Genomic DNA, 16445 nt, shown 5'->3' on the forward strand with positions numbered 1-16445 from the left:
CCACTGCCCTTACCTTTCTAACTAAACCGGGATTTACAGCTGTGGATGTGTTTATGACTCGTTATTACGATGAATCTGGTATGTACAGCATTTCCACTGTTCATGTTTTTATGTGTACTGCTTACACAAATGTAGCAAATAGAGTCTTTATATGCTTTCCATTGAAAAATAGCGAACTGTCGTCGAGGCTTGAGGCTTAGAGCTTTATAATGATAGTTTGTTAAGATTAAATTTGTCCCGTTTCATTTAATATATTCATAAACACTGACACGTGCGAGTTGAGGGGCCTTGAGGACGGCCGCGTCGGGGTGCTGGCTAACAGGCTAATCGTATTCTGGACTCGAGACGGAGAGTCCAGAATACAAATCTCCTGGAGAGTCCCTAAAGGGGAGGGTACTGTCATGGTTGGTAAATTGTTGTCCCGTTTTGCACTATGTGGGTGGAGTGTTATGTGTCTCTCGTCAGCACTGTTCAGTTCATGTGGTCATCTCCATTAATTGTTCATCTACACCAGCTGCTACTCATTACCCAATCCTTACTTATTTCCCTGTCTTTCGCCTTGTGTTTATCAGAGCGTTGTTTGAAGTTTCCCGTTCGTATGCCTGGTTTCTTGTTCCTGTTATTCTCTGTTTCATCTCTTCGCTGGATCAGCTCACCTCTGGAACCCCATCCACTCCTCACCACTAAGGATCGCTCGTCTCAGTTCCTGTGTCACGCTCCCCTGCTGTATCTTCTCACTGCCACTTCCTGGATCACTGTCAGACATCGCCACTTCCTGGATCACCGTCAGACTTCTCCTCACACACCTGTTGTTCATGCCACTATTCTTTGTTCCTTGGACTCTATCAATAAATTCTTATTCAATTACTTGCACTTGCTTCCTCACCCTTATTTGCCATTACACCTCCACGTTTGTCAATGTCTGTTTATGTCCTGTTATTGTCACTGTATGTCTGAGCTTCGTCACAAGCATTTCAATGCCAAGTTTTCCCCAGTGTTTACTATGCAAATGATAAATAAATGCCTCTTGACTTTAAATATCGCTGCTAATTCAGAAAGTGAAAGGGGTTTAGGAGAACAAACAACCAGAGCCGATGGTGAGAGAGCCAGAACAGCCAGCAGGTGTTGATCTGCTTCATCTGGAAGAGTCCAAACAAGCTGAGCTGCACCAACTTCTGGACATTACCCTTTGTAGTTTTGTCAGAGGCCTGGATGGCCCGACTTGGTACAATATCAAATCCACCTTCTTGATCCAACACCGTCCCAGCAGTGGCCATACAGAGTACACAAAAGGCTGGTTTCACCCCTGAAGGCAATGATCAGGTCGATGCTGTAGTTGGGAGTTATTAAACCATCCAAGAATGAGTGGAGTAGCCCAATTGTTATCATCCCAAAGAAGGACAACACCTTGCACATATGCACTGACTTAAATGCCCTGTCAAGATATGTCAAGATATGATGCTTACCCTATGCTTACCTTTACCGCATCGATGATTTTCTGGAGAGGATCGGCCAAGCCAAATGCACCACCACCTTGGGTATTGCAAGTTCTCCCTGGACGAGACACACAGACCCTACATGGTGTTCCAGACTTTTCAAGATCAAGAACGAAGAAAGAGGTCCGGACTTTCTAGGGGTTCACGGGATGTATCGATGCTTCATTCCCAACTTCTCCACCACTGCTGTCCCACTAACCAGACTTAAAAAAAAAAAAAAAAGTGTGAAGAATCCCATTACCTGGACTAAAGTTTGAGATGCAGACTTTAACCGCTTAAAGAAGCAGACGTGCTCAGGCCCAGTCCTCAAGTGTCCAGACTTCACTTAGGAGTTTGCTGTTCAGGTGGATGCTTCTGGTGTGGGGATTGAAGCAGTACTGGCCCAAGGAAACACGGGTGAAGAAAGGCCCATTGCTTACCTGAGCAGGAAGTGGCCTCCAAGAGAGACTCGATACTCCACAGTGGAAAAAGAAGGCATGGCAATGAAGTTGGCATTGGAAAGCATCACATACTACCTGCTGGGAAGGAAGTTTATCCTTGAAACAATGAACAGAACCCTGACATGGATCCATACAATTAAGGATCACACCTGTCATGTGACTAGATGGTAGATTTACCTGCAACCATACCAATTCAAAGTTTGAAATTGACCTGGCCTCCAGAATAAGATAGCTGACTACCTGTCTCGGTACACGGTCAGTTTACGGCCTGGAGGGGGTGGGGGGGTTGTTTTTATGACAAAGTGAGCAGTCCCTATCAGTTAGAGTAACACATACACCACAACTCACCTCGCTCCTTCTTTGTAATTCCCTGATGAGGTGATGCGGGTGCACACTAGGGGTGTCGCGATATACTGGTATTGATTATAACAGTGATATTAAAAGAAATAAATATCAATATCCTGTTAATTTAGTGTGTGTTGATATACCGGTATTAGTGATAACAGTAATATTTTAAATGAACAGTTCTCTTATGTTGACACGACCATTGCCAGTACCTGGTTGAGCTCCCAGGTGGCAGTATTGTGCCTTAATGCTAACACCTGTCAAACAAGATGATGACACAGTGCTGGCAGCTACTCTGAGGAGAGCCATGTTCAGTAAGTTGCCGTTATTTTACTAGTCATAGAATGGGAAACATTATATTAACCTGTTAACAGCGATTTTCTGTGTTCATATATTTAAGGGGGATTATTTTAATAAGTACCGCATTTTCTTTTTTGTTTTCGCAATCAATATGGCCTGTGCATAGTAACACTTTATTTCTTTGTTCAAATCTAGCAACAGTTACACAATTAAAACTGATCTTGAAAAACTGAGCAACCATATTGCTACATTAACCCTTTCGAGTAGATTAACGCATATATGCGTTTTGAGTAATTTTCTCCTGATAACCCCGAAAATAACTTAAATGACACTTTCAGTTTTAATCGTACAGATAAGAGCAATACATCAATCGAATCTGTAAAGGGTCTACTTTTTTTAATACAGACATAACAACAAAACTTTGTGCACTTATAAAATAAAGATAACAAACAAGGTGTGCTGTCTGCACCCTTTGCCTGCGTAAAATCTTCTTTTACAAACACGTCATTAAAATGAACTGTAACTCCGTGAGTACTCAACGAAAAGACATGAGAGAGATATCTATAGAAAGCTTGACATGTCTATTTTTAAACTAAACAAGTGACCACAAGAGATCATAAACATGAGTAAGTCTCTTTTTATTTATTTATATACTTGTACTAGTTTTCACATAACGTGTAAACATTTTTTTCTAGTTAGACTTTTTCCAAAGACTTTTTCCAAACTATAATTCCTGACTAAATGTATAATCAAGTGAAACATTATGAAGTTTCAATAACAATATACAATACTGTACCATTCAAAAGCTTGATGTAAATAATATAAATGTAACAAATAGATAACTGTAACAAATGTAAATACAATGCTTTTCTTTCCATTTATTCCCCCTAAAAACCCAGAAAAATATTCTCAGCTCTTTTCAACATTAATAATAATGATAATAATAATAACAATAAATGTTTTTTTTTGTAGAAAATAAGATTGTTAAAAGGATTTCTGAAGGATTGTGTGACTGGAGTAATGATGCCAAACAATTTGTTTGAAAACCAGCTTTTATTGTTTCTAATAAACTGTTTAACTGCTCCCCCAAGTGGATATTAAATTATGTTGTGGGATAATTAAATATATTCTTAATAAACTACAAACATAAAATTATATACTTTTATTTTGTTCTCACATTCTTTCTTGTAACTCCTCACTCACAGTGGCACAGCTGAATGGGAGGCTCATTATGCAGCTCATTATGCGGGCCTTTGTCTACTCAGATGTAAATCACAATGATATTCATGGTAGTTGACGCCTACTCACATATGACTTTTACCAACAAAAAGTGTGTTAGAAAATTTTAATCAATATATTGTTTTCTGTCAGTGAGTAAACAAGATGATTTTCACATAATTTAGAAAGAAAAATTCTAGGCTACAAGCTCCAGTTTTAAAAAATCCCGGGAACCATTGCTCTTTATGTGTTTTATGGCCTTTTCAAGTGTTTTAAAAAAATTTGTTTTTCACTAACCACGCATAATATTTTTTTCCTCAAAAACACAATCATTTACATACATGCATTTCACATATTATTATAGCCCAGTTTGTGGTGATTACAGTGAGATTAGACTTTACCCATTTAGATATTTATAAGAAACTGAAAAAAGCACAAATGTCAGGGCATGACAAAACTTCTCCAGGCCCCAAAAATACCCTTAGACTCCAGAGGGTTAAACTCTGTAAAAAGTTAAGTTGATCGCAGTGCCATGCACTTAATGCCTCATCTGCGGTCATTCTTCAACAAGGTTCATTAGTTAACATTAGTTAATTATATTATTTAACATATATAAATAAAAAATAATAATGAACAATATTCCCACAGCATTTTTTAAATCATAGTTCGTGTTAATTTCAGCATTTACTAATGCATTATTAAAATCACAGGTTGTGTTTGTAAACATTAATGCACTATGAACTAACATGAACAACGAATGACTATTTTTATTAATATTAACAAATATGAATAAATGGTGTAATAAATGTATTGTTCATTGTTCATTCATGTTAGTTAAAACTAGGAATGTACATTTTAAACAAAATATTCAATAATCGCTGGGTATTATTGGATTAATAGTCGAAAATAGCACCCTTCCCACTTATGCACCCATGCACGCATAAACACACACCCTTAAAAAGAGAGAGAGAGAGAGAGAGAGAGAGACCATTCAGGGTTTCAATCTGTATGATAACAAACTGTTTAATTCATTTGAGAATAGTCCATCTTAACCCAAGCCAGCCGATGGTTGTATGATTGCTGAAACATATTAATATAACATAACCGGCACTTGTTAACGTAACAGTCCCTTGATTTTCAACTGCTTACAAGACTGTAGGAGCCTAGGACATTTCTATTTTAAAAATGAGCATGAACATTAATATAATTAATTAAATTAATATAATTTAAAAAAGTTTACACAATAATTAAGATTAGAACAGATTAATTCAGCCATGAATGGGCTTAAAATGCATCAGTACGTGCTAAAACAGAATATCATTCACAACACGAGCGCTGTCTTGCTCTCTCTCCCTCGCACCTATTAATCAATTGACACGATGGTGTCGATGTTTAAATCATTTAAAATGAGAATGTAAGTGTGCTCACCCCATTTTTGTTTGTAAGAAAAAATTAGATTAGATTTCATATCGCAATATATATCGCAGAAAAATTAAATATCGCAATGTAATTTTTTCCCAATATCGTGTAGCCCTAGTAGGCACTAAAACATATTGTGAACAGCCTGAATGACAGCACTTATGTGAACATTAATTTTAACGTCTGTATTTATAACAATAACCTATTTCACATATATGTGTATATATATATATATATATATATATATATATATATATATATATATATATATATATATATATATATAAAATATATATATATATTTATTTATTTTTTCATTTATTTATTTATTTTTAAAGAAGGCGGGAGCGCAATCTGTTCACAATCAGTCTGGCTGCAGAGAACACCCTTTCTGCTGTTGCAGCCATTATAATAGTTTAGTTTTGGTTTTAAATGGTAAAGTGGGCATATATCATTTTGATTCTTTATTAATTTAATTCAGAAATATGATTGGAACATTTTATGTTTGTTAAATTGAAGTTTGTTTGTTTTTTAAATAACCTACAAAGCGGACAGTGCAAGACAGTGAGTTGAGCATTTTTTATCGGTTCTCAAAAAGATAAATAAAAAATAAATAAGATTAGCATCATAATATTTTTGGAATAGTCGAAATTATGATAATAAAATCATGTTACTTTGCGTGAAGAAAAAACTGATATATTAAACCTTTATACTCTGTACAAAACATGTATAAAATTAATTTAAAAATAAGTATGTGGCACCTGTCATTCTTCACATTTAACACAAAATACAGCAATAGGCTTACTAACGATTTTTTTTACTCAAACTGATTTATTTCACGAGCCACTCATTTGTATTAAATTGTTTTTTTTTTCAACATGAACTCAAATATTTATTCATTTTTATTTCATGTTGGAAATATTACATAAGAAAATATCATTGATTTTCATGCCGCTTGAAAGGAGGCGAATATCTCACTATAAATTAAAGAGCATAAAAAAACATTTATTGTTTGTAGTTTTTCTTAAAATGTACAGAAGGCTGAGGCTTTGTGTTATAATAAAAAGTAACAAAGCCCAAAGCTTATTGTGATTAAAACATTACATATTATTTCAAAGCATTTATTAGGTGTGCACCGATCGAGATCGGCTGAACGTTAATGCGCATCTCGTCAGTAAAGCCGGTTCTCTAATCAGCGGTAAATTTCCTCAGGTGCGTGATTTCACATAGAGCCGCTGTTACTACACAGAGCCATTTGTAACTGACTAGTTGTGCAAATAAACGTTGATGATGTACGTGGATTTGTGCAGCTTCTCAGTTAACAGCGGCTCTGTGTAGTAGAGTAAACTCCAACTCTCTATACTGAGTGAGTTACATTCTTCATCATTCAAAGTGATTTTGTGTAGGGACGCACTGATTTTTCATAGCCGATTCCGATACCGATTTTTTACAAACAAATTGGCCGATTCCGATACCGATTTCCGATTTTTTTTTTTCATTTATTCATTTTTTATCTTTAAGCAACAAACAAGAAAGAAGGAAAAGTGTGCATAAACAAGATGTTTATTTGGTATTTAATAGGCCAAACTGGCTTTTGGCTATTGAAAACAATAACCGTGACAGTCTGAAATTAACAGCTACATTACAGACATCAGCATTTAGCTTTTGTTTTTGAATTGGGTTGAAACTACAGAGAACTGGCCTTAAATTTAAAGATTAACTGTAACCATGTGAAATTAAAGGCAATTACTGCATAGTTCTACAATCCAAACAACACAATCAACACACATTCAATAAGATGTTTCTTGATCAGCATTCAGTATTTTAGTTTTTAAATTTGGTTTTAAATAAAAAAAAGGTCTTTACCAGTGTCTTTATTTACAGACTAAATAAAAGTATGCTATATAAATAGATTATTCCAAAATGTTAAAATCAAATAATGTTGGTTCGAATGAAACAAAGATGCAAAGTGTTTTCATTCATCCAAAAAATAATAATAATAAAGGTAATGATTCACATCTTTATTTTTTTCACTTGAGCCAGTGAAAAATAAATAACTATTCTCTCAAGTAAAAAAATATAGATGTGAATCATTACCCTAAATTTTTTTCATTGGATGAATGAAACACTTTTTCTCAGTGTGCTACAGCAGGTGATTTTTAAATCAAATTAAGTCGATGTAATTTTAAGGTAAAATAAAAATAATCAACTGTCGTTTACTTCTGGTTTTCAAATGTGTATGCAAGTTCCACTTTACAAAAAAAAAAAAAAGTTTCGTCACAGTTTAGTCCGTTTAGTTTCTCATCCAACACGAGAAGTTGATCTGAACATCTCTTCACGGTCTACTCGTGTTCAGGGTGCGGACCGGTAACAGTAAGCTCGCGCAGCTTTAGTGTGCGCAGAAAAGGGACTCTTATTTGTGCGCTAGTACACCAACGGCTGATCGCTTCCTGCTGCTATCTGTGCCTCAGACATGTAGCTCTGCATTTCCAGTGCTGATCGGCTGCCCGTGTCCTGCGCACAGATTTCGAAATACTTCCACACAAATGACATAGCGAACGGTTACAATGTAGTCTGTGCACGCGGCCACACTTCCGGAAAAAGTGGCCAAAAGAAGACCAAAAACCGATTTATGGCAGGTCAATCGGTGCATCCCTAATTTTGTGCCCCCACAAGTCTTGGAGTATGACACATGATTTGCAGTTAACTACTTTAGACACTTTATTATGATATTATCATTAAGCATTACATTATGTTTTGTATTTAGCAAAAGGGAGTTGTATGGGTTTGATATTACAATTTTAAGGAATTTTTATATTGTTACTGATGGTTTATGCTGGCTTAACAGATAAATCAAAAGGAGATGATGTGCTTGAAGAGTATGAAGCCACCAATACATGAGTAAGCCACAATTGCATATTTTAAGATTATCATGTTTGTCAGGTTTATTTTTTCTACAATAATAATAATAATAATAATAATAATAATAGTAATAATAATAATAATAATAATAATAATAATAAAGAGCCTGATCTCTTTCTTTAAAAATTCAACTAAGTTTTATATATATATATATATATATATATATATATATATATATATATATATATGTTGTCAAAAGACCCGGTACTTCGGTACCAAGCCGGTACTAAAAAAAGGAAAACGTCACGGTACCAGGTTTCTTTAAGTACCGGTGGGACCGAGGTCCCGTACAAACCCAGTTCTTGACGCATACATCGCTATGATTTCCGTGAAGCAGAAAACGCGGACGGAATCTCAAAATCCAGTCATGAAAATGAAACTTAGATTTTAATATGGACAGTCAGGGAATTAGTCAAAGTTAGCATAAATTAATAAAATCAAAGCTCCATATGGACGAGTATCTGTAAATGTTAATTTACATGCTGAATCGACACGCTACATTAACTATATTCTTTGTTGTCTTCTCCTGTCAAAATAATGGAGTTTATTTAGAATTATTCAGCTTTTTAGAACAAGCTGAAGATAAGCCGGTTTCTCCGGTAGTGGGCGGGGCTAATGCACAAATGGCAATTTCATTGGCTGGCACTGATCTATTAATGTCTCTGTTTTGATTTCAGCAAATCAGTTCGACCGAACGCAGACAATGTGATTAATATTCATGAACCCAGCAGCTCATCAATCCATAGTGCATTGTATATTGTTGGTATGGTAGTAGAATTAGTTGTAGTATTATCTTTTAATAATGTATGTGATACTGCTACTGCTGTTGAAAAAAATAATACAATTTTATTTTTTAAAGAAATTAATCACACAATATTTCTTCCATGTTTTAAATTTAATAGCAAATCCCCTTTATTTACCAAAAAATAAAATGTGTTCAAATTTCATAAATTAAAAGACAAATTAAACTTTGGTGAAACTTGTTTACTGTTTTTCATAATTATATTACTTGTAGAAAAACTTTATACAATTGAAAATAAGTATAAAAAATGGCATTGGTTTTATTTTTAGTGATAAAAAGTTTTTTTTAATTAGCATATTTTTGTGTTTTTGCTTTGGTACCGAGTACCGTTGATTTTCACTGGTATCGGTACCGAATACTGACATTTTGGTACCGTGACAACACTATATATAACACTATATATATATATATATATATATATATATATATATATATATATATGTATATGTTTGGACCGTCATTCATTTATGTGCTGTCCCATTTATGTGCATTCATTTTAATACGAGTGATCCATTTTAATAGGGAGATCAGTATGCACTTGGAATTGTGACTTTGTTGTTAGAAGACCCATTTTCTAGTAAGACTGACTTTCTTTTTACAAAATACATTTACAGTGAATTAAATTAATTTCCTTAAAGGGATAGTTCACCCAAAAATTCAAGTTAAGGGGGTCGTTCTTACAAAATTAAAATTAGCCTGTGATTTATTCACCCTCGAGGCAACCTAGGTGTATATGACTTTCTTCTTTCAGATGAATCCAATCTAAGTTTTATTAAAAATGATTCTGGCACTTCTGAGATTTATAATGGCAGTGGGTGGGAGTTTCTGTTCAACAAAAGAAGTACAATAAAATGTATCCATCCCTAATGACATAACATCATATACAGCCAAGTATGATGTCCCATACGGGAAGTCGTGGCCTAATGGTTAGAGGGTTGGACTCCCAATCGAAGGGTTTTGAGTTCTAGTCTCGGGCCGGACGGAATTGTGGGTGGGGGTAGTGCATGAACAGCTCTCTCTCCACCTTCAATACCACGACTTAGGTGCCCTTGAGCAAGGGATCGCACCCCCAACTGCTCCCCGGGCGCCGCAGCATAAATGGCTGCCCACTGCTCCGGGTGTGTGTTCACAGTGTGTGTGTGTGTTCACTGCTCTGTGTGTGTGCATTTCGGATGGGTTAAATGCAGAGCACAAACTGAGTATGGGTCACCATACTTGGCTGAATGTCACTTCACTTTCACCATACTCAGAATTTGTGCTCTGCATTTAACCCATCCAAAGTGCACACACACAGCAGTCAACAAACCTGGAGCAGTGGGCATAATTTACGCTGCGGTGCCTGGGGAGCAGTTGGGGGTTCGGTGCCTTGCTCAAGGGCACCTCAGTCGTGGTGTTGAGGTAGTACTAAACAGTGCCTCACACGCGCTACGTGGGGTGAATAAATGCCTCCTGTAGTGAATCAATGTGTTTTTCTAAGAAAAATATAACTATTTAACACATTATAAACACTTTCCTTTAGCTTGTGCTGACTTTCGTGTGTGCAAGCTGTTCCGGGCGGATGACGTAGGACTTTGGTGTAGCGTTAGCTCAAGTGAGAATATGCTAGTCACGCAAGAACCAACGCTTGTTTACAGGACCATAGGAAAACCAGTCTCTTCTTGGCTTTCATTGAAATCCTCCAACACCTCTCTTTACAAATCCTTGTTTTATAATTCTAATTCGGGATTCGCTCGTTTTGCACTCTCCTCCGCTTTTCAGTGTTCGTCACTTCTCACCATGCATGCGCTTCGCCGATGTCTTATGTCATCCACCCAGAAGGGCTTACACATACAACATTTAGTGCAAGCTAGAGAAACATTTTATTATGGAAGGATGCACTTTATTTAACTTCTTTTGGACTGTTCAACAGAAACACCCACCTACTGCAATTATAAAGCTTTGAAGAGCCAGGATATTTTTAATAAAACTCTGTCTGGATTGGGAGTGGTCCCATGTATTTCTTCTGTAGATTTAAAAAAAATAAATAAAGTTTGGTGTTCCTCAGAAGACAGAAGGTCATACAGGTTTGAAACCACATGAGGATAAACACATGACAGAATCTTCAGTTTTGGGTGAACTATTGTTGTATTGCAATCAGTGTTAATTTCGTTGACTAAGTATTTTCGTCATTATTTTTGTCACGAATATATTTTTGCGGACGAAAACGAAACGAAAACTAAAAAATAAGTCACTGATGGAGACTAAAACTATGACTAAATTGATTGAGGAGATCGTCAACGAATAAAGGACGAGACGAAAATAGAATGTGACGGAAATCCAATCAGCAGATGGGAGAGATGCGAGGAATCAACAAAAGAACCGGCAAAATGAAACAGACTGCATGAGAGAAGAGAACCAATCAGAGCCCGACTTATTGAGACGTGAAGCGAAGGTATTCAGTTTTTGACTGAGCTCCCGGGAAGACGGCATTCGAAAATGTCCACAGCTGGGAGAAAAAGAAGGGGAGACTTGTGGGCTCACTTCACGCGTGACGACGAACAAAACAAAACAAAGTGTAAAGCATGCGGAGCGATCATTCGTGGCAAGAACACAACCAATTTGAAAAGACATTTACAGACGAGCCACTCTGACATTTTTTTCTCAAAGGTAAATTCACAACGATGTTCTTTTGTTTATTGAGCTAAGCAAAATTGGAAGACTGCTGTGCATAGATGTTGTAGCATTAAATATTACGAACTGAAAAGTACTGTAAAATAGCCCCTTCTTCAAGTTAGATGAGAGCACCATACTAATACATAAAATTATGCTACATACATTTGATTAATTCTAATGTTTAGTATATTTTATAATGTTCTACTTGTTGACAATATCACAAATATTTCTAGATTAGTGATGTGAAACGTGACTGTTCACATCCTATCATTATACATACTAATCTAGCAATATTGTGGTATTTAAAACATACAATATTGCTAGACAAATTAATACCTTATCAAATCTTGTACTTTTTTTATCCACCTAGCTGCCAACTTATTAAATATTTACTTTAAATTAAAAATGTTTGCACTTATTTTTCAGCTCAGCTGTAAGCTTTAAAGTCCTGGACCTAACTTTATTTTTCTTTTATTGATGTTCAATTGGCAGCTAGTAATTGTTTACATTATCATGACAGTGTTTGTTGCTGCATAAAAGCTTTTGAATTGAAATAAAGACACAGTTGTGTTGTAATAAAGCTGAATTTGTGTTTTATATATTTTGGTTAAGTTTGTTTCCTATACCAGCAGTAAAAAATTGTCTAGTAAATCGGTTATTGATTTTAGTCTTATTTTAGTCGACTAAAATACCAAGCAATTTTGGTCGACTAAAATACCAAGCAATTTTAGTCGACTAAAATAAGACTAAAATTTAAACAAATCAGATGACTAAAACTTGACTAAAACTAAAAAGAATTATAGTCAAAATACTAAGACTAAAACTAAATTAAAATTTTGTGTCAAAATTAACACTGTTTGCAATTCATACTTGTATTTGACATTTCACCTGACAATAGTTTTGATAAATGGATTTGAAAATATTTGTTAATTTTTTGTGTGTGTTTTTATTTATTATTATTGGTGTTGTTTTTCAATTTTACAGGGGAAGATGCTGCAAATAGGAGTGGATCTTGCTTGGCTGAAAACTGCTGAGAAACGCATCATGTCGTGCTGAAAAAAAAGAAGTTTAGAGAAGAGAAAAAGACCATTCTCTCCAAGGAGGTCCAAACACCATCACAGACTTTGATTAGTGAGCACTAACATGTATTCTGCATTTATGATAATGAATGGAATGCTGTTGTTTAACCTGATACATGTCAGCAATATAAATCTTATGACATTAAGAGTACATATGGACCAAATAAAAATGTTTTTTGTGTCTTTGTTTTGACATTAGGATGTTAAATTGTTGTAAGACCATTTTCTTTACATTGAATTTTTATTTGTATTTTTTTTTTTTTGAATTGTTTTGAATTGAAACATTGAAAGTGAAGACATTCTGGTGCTGAAAATTAATGTTAACTTTGAACACCAACTTTGGTGTTCTCATCATCCATTCTGGTGTTAATATTTTACACCTTAAGAGTTTGTTGGATAACACTGTCAGAGTGTTAATAATGTTAACTCTTTCAAAAGTGTTAATTTAACACTTTACCAGTGATTCCCATATATGCTATGGGCAAGTGCTAATTTTAACTCTGAGGGAGTTAAATCCACTTTTTAAAATTTGCTGTGTACTTTACAATGAATGTGATGCAGTGCATAGAACCATTTTCATAGTGGAGCCACTCTAAGTCTTTCAACCACTCTCTTCGAAGACTTTATGCCTTCTATTCGGATGGTATCAACTTTCACCACATGAACGCTGTCACCAGCACTATTATTTGTAGGTGGTTCACAAAAGAAATCTGTCAGTGTTTCTTTTTTTTTCTCTCTCTTCTTCAGCCCTTTACATTCCCCAGGGTAGTTAGCTCCCTGTCACCTGACACCAAAAAGCAGTGACTGGCTAATATTAACGGCAGACAGATCACAATATCAACACTCAGCAGGCACATATTCTAAAACGTTTTAGAGAAATGAAAACAGGTCGCACGACAACAATTATATGCAAAAATTTATCTCCCAAATTTATGTTGCATATTTTACATTTCTGGAACCAAAATGTTAACAAAAGTTTTCAGATTTCTATGTATTCTAAAGTTCAAACTTGGTGAACTCTGGCCTGCGAAATTGCATCATCGGCAGATTGCTACGTCACGCCGTGACCTAGTATCTGAATATAAAATATAAATATAAAAAGAATATAAATATAAAACTGCAGCGCTGCAGGAAAGTGGAGTATATTGTATGTTCTTACATTTTAGGTGTTTTTATTATTATTGTTTATGTATTAAAAATACGTTTTTTAAAAGATGCTGCAGAGCACAACGTCATACCATGATTATTGCAGCATCCAAACGAATTCCACATGCTCAAAGTGTAGTGTGACCGCGGCTTAACTCTTTAAAGGAAATAAAAAGTGCACTCCACCCATTCAACTTCCTCAAGGCACTTTGGTAAATATTCAGCTTGGAAAAAAAGGAAAGCACCGAGACATCTAGGTCGAACAAGCCTTCCAAGTCTGCCTCTAACCAACTAGAATTTCATTTTTTTTTTCAATCCTCACTACTGACAGTCTATGAATTTTTATAGTGTTAAGTATATGCCACCCAGATTTTAGAAGTGATTAAATTAAACCAATAGTTTATAAAGTACTAAAAAAAAAACAGCATGATTTGATAGCCATTGAACACTATAAACATTGCAATTATAAGCACTGTATCTACATAAATCATTGTGTAGACATGGTCACAAAGCAAACAGAGATTCCTTAAATTGATGCAAGATGCAATTTCACGTTGGTTATAAATGTGCATACATAAACTTGCCCCAGCTTCCTCTACAACCCTTGATTTCTAAATGAATACCTATCAGATCACACAGAGATTTTAACGTTTGGCTCTCTATTTTGAATTGCTGCCTAGTTTGCACTTTCACCCTGTGAATCTCATTTCACTCAGTCTGTGGTATGAAATCCTGAGACCGTCAACCACAAAACCTTAATAAAAGCAATTATGCAGAAAACAAGTGAGGGCTCAGAGTTTGGGCAGAATCGTACACACAGTACAAATCATCATGCAAAACCCCTTTTGAATTGAGATTTGTTGTGGTATGTTGCTGACTTTTTTTTATTGAACATTAAAAATGTATTTTTGTCAGATGTTGCAGATAGGGATATGCCGGTATCAAATTTTCCTGTTGCGATTAATTGCTAATGCTTTTTATCACGGTATACGGTATTATTACGGTGTTTAAATTTAGTTTAAACAGTGGTCATAATACAGTATAACAGGTTACATTTTTCGTATAACAAAAATAACTTAACATTTAAATACAATAAAGCAATACAGAAAAATAAAGTTAAAAGTTTTACACAGATTAAAGTGCAAATTAACTATAAAGACCTCTTTAGTGACTTACTCTTCAATGAGCAATAGCTACATTTACTACAGAAGTTATTAATCTTTGTTTAAAAAATACAAGTCTTTAATAACAAGTTTAATAACATGTTATTAAATATTGGAATAACTAAGATTAATGAATGTTCAGAATAATTTTTCATTGGCAGTTTATGTTAATCAATGAATCAACCAATGTAGACTAATGAAGCCCTAATGTAAAGTGTGAATGAACATTAAAGAATCAAAAGACTTTCAAACAATTTTAAGTCTTAATATTTCAGTATTTGCCACTGTGATGAACACTAGTGAATCCACAAAAATGTAATGGCTATTTAAAATTATTTAAATATGTTTTAGAAAGTAGCAGCTGATTTAGGCCCCATCCACATGAAGCCAGAGTTTACCCCAATCCAATCTTTTTTTTTCTCATCTCAAGAAATATCCGCGTCCAGACGAAACCACAAAATGATGTAGCATACATGCCAGACCATCATGTGACGCTGTAATTCTGCCACAGAGATACACATAAAAAGGAAGAAGACAACATGCACTATGCTCATAAACCTTGCGCGTGGTAAACAAACGAACATGGAACAATACATTTATCAATCTGTGTTAATGTTAGAAGATAAAAAGGCAATCGTTCAGTGTTTGTTCATGTTTTTGTTGCTGTTACGTGATGTAGCGGTGTCTGATTAGGAGCGAGACGCGGGCTGATGACATCATCGTTTCAGAAAATATACGCATTGTCCACACGAAAACGCAAAGGCAGCATTTTAAAATTTATCCACTCTGGGACCCGGTTTCAAAAAATATTGGTTTCACTCTTCCAAATGACGGATCCGTGTGGACGAAACGGTTATCCATTAAAAAATTGTGTGTAGTCACAGAAATGCATCTCTATGTGGACGGGGCCTTATTTATGGGATTTCCAGGGTAAGGGCCGCATTTTGTGCAGTTTAGCGCTATCTGCTGTCAGAGAGTGAATGTGCTTTCATGCATCTATCATGTGTTACTCCATGTGCTTCTCATGCGTGCTTTACATCAGAGCCCACTCCTCTTTCAAGCAGAATACAGCTGTGTTTTGCATTTTGCCCAGTTGATGGGAAAATTATTCTTAAAATGCATTCCAAATTTGGGAAAATTTGTAATATATAATTTTTCACGGTATTTAGAAGTGTCCACGATAACAATAATGTGCATATTCATTACAGTGCTATTACCGAAAACTGGCACATGTCTAGTTGCAGAACATAATGACCATATTAGAAGATATGCTCCAACACCTTCTAAGTGACTAAGAATATCTTTCAGTTTATGACTAAATATGTTATCCTACCTTCGTGGTCATCTTCTGAAGTTGGTGTCTCAAAGCTACAGGCTGGAGATCTGTCTGAGAGACTCTGCTGTAATGTGATGTGAACCACCAGAAGCCTACGCAGACTAATCAGATCAGAGTTTTTCAGGCC

At 35.3% G+C, this 16445-nt stretch overlaps 1 protein-coding gene across 1 annotated transcript in view; it reads right to left on the reverse strand.

The window, feature by feature from the left end:
- m1ap (meiosis 1 associated protein) overlaps positions 1-16445 on the reverse strand; it is an 86628-nt gene that overhangs the window by 60422 nt on the left and 9761 nt on the right. The window contains exon 4 of the mRNA XM_026268720.1: positions 16316-16445. This exon is cut by the window's right edge and continues 54 nt beyond it. Within this exon, the coding sequence (XP_026124505.1) occupies positions 16316-16445 (130 nt within the window). The remainder of the gene's footprint in view (positions 1-16315) is intronic.

Source organism: Carassius auratus, chromosome 7 (genome assembly GCF_003368295.1).
Source record: "Carassius auratus strain Wakin chromosome 7, ASM336829v1, whole genome shotgun sequence".
Taxonomy (NCBI): Eukaryota; Metazoa; Chordata; class Actinopteri; order Cypriniformes; family Cyprinidae; genus Carassius; species Carassius auratus.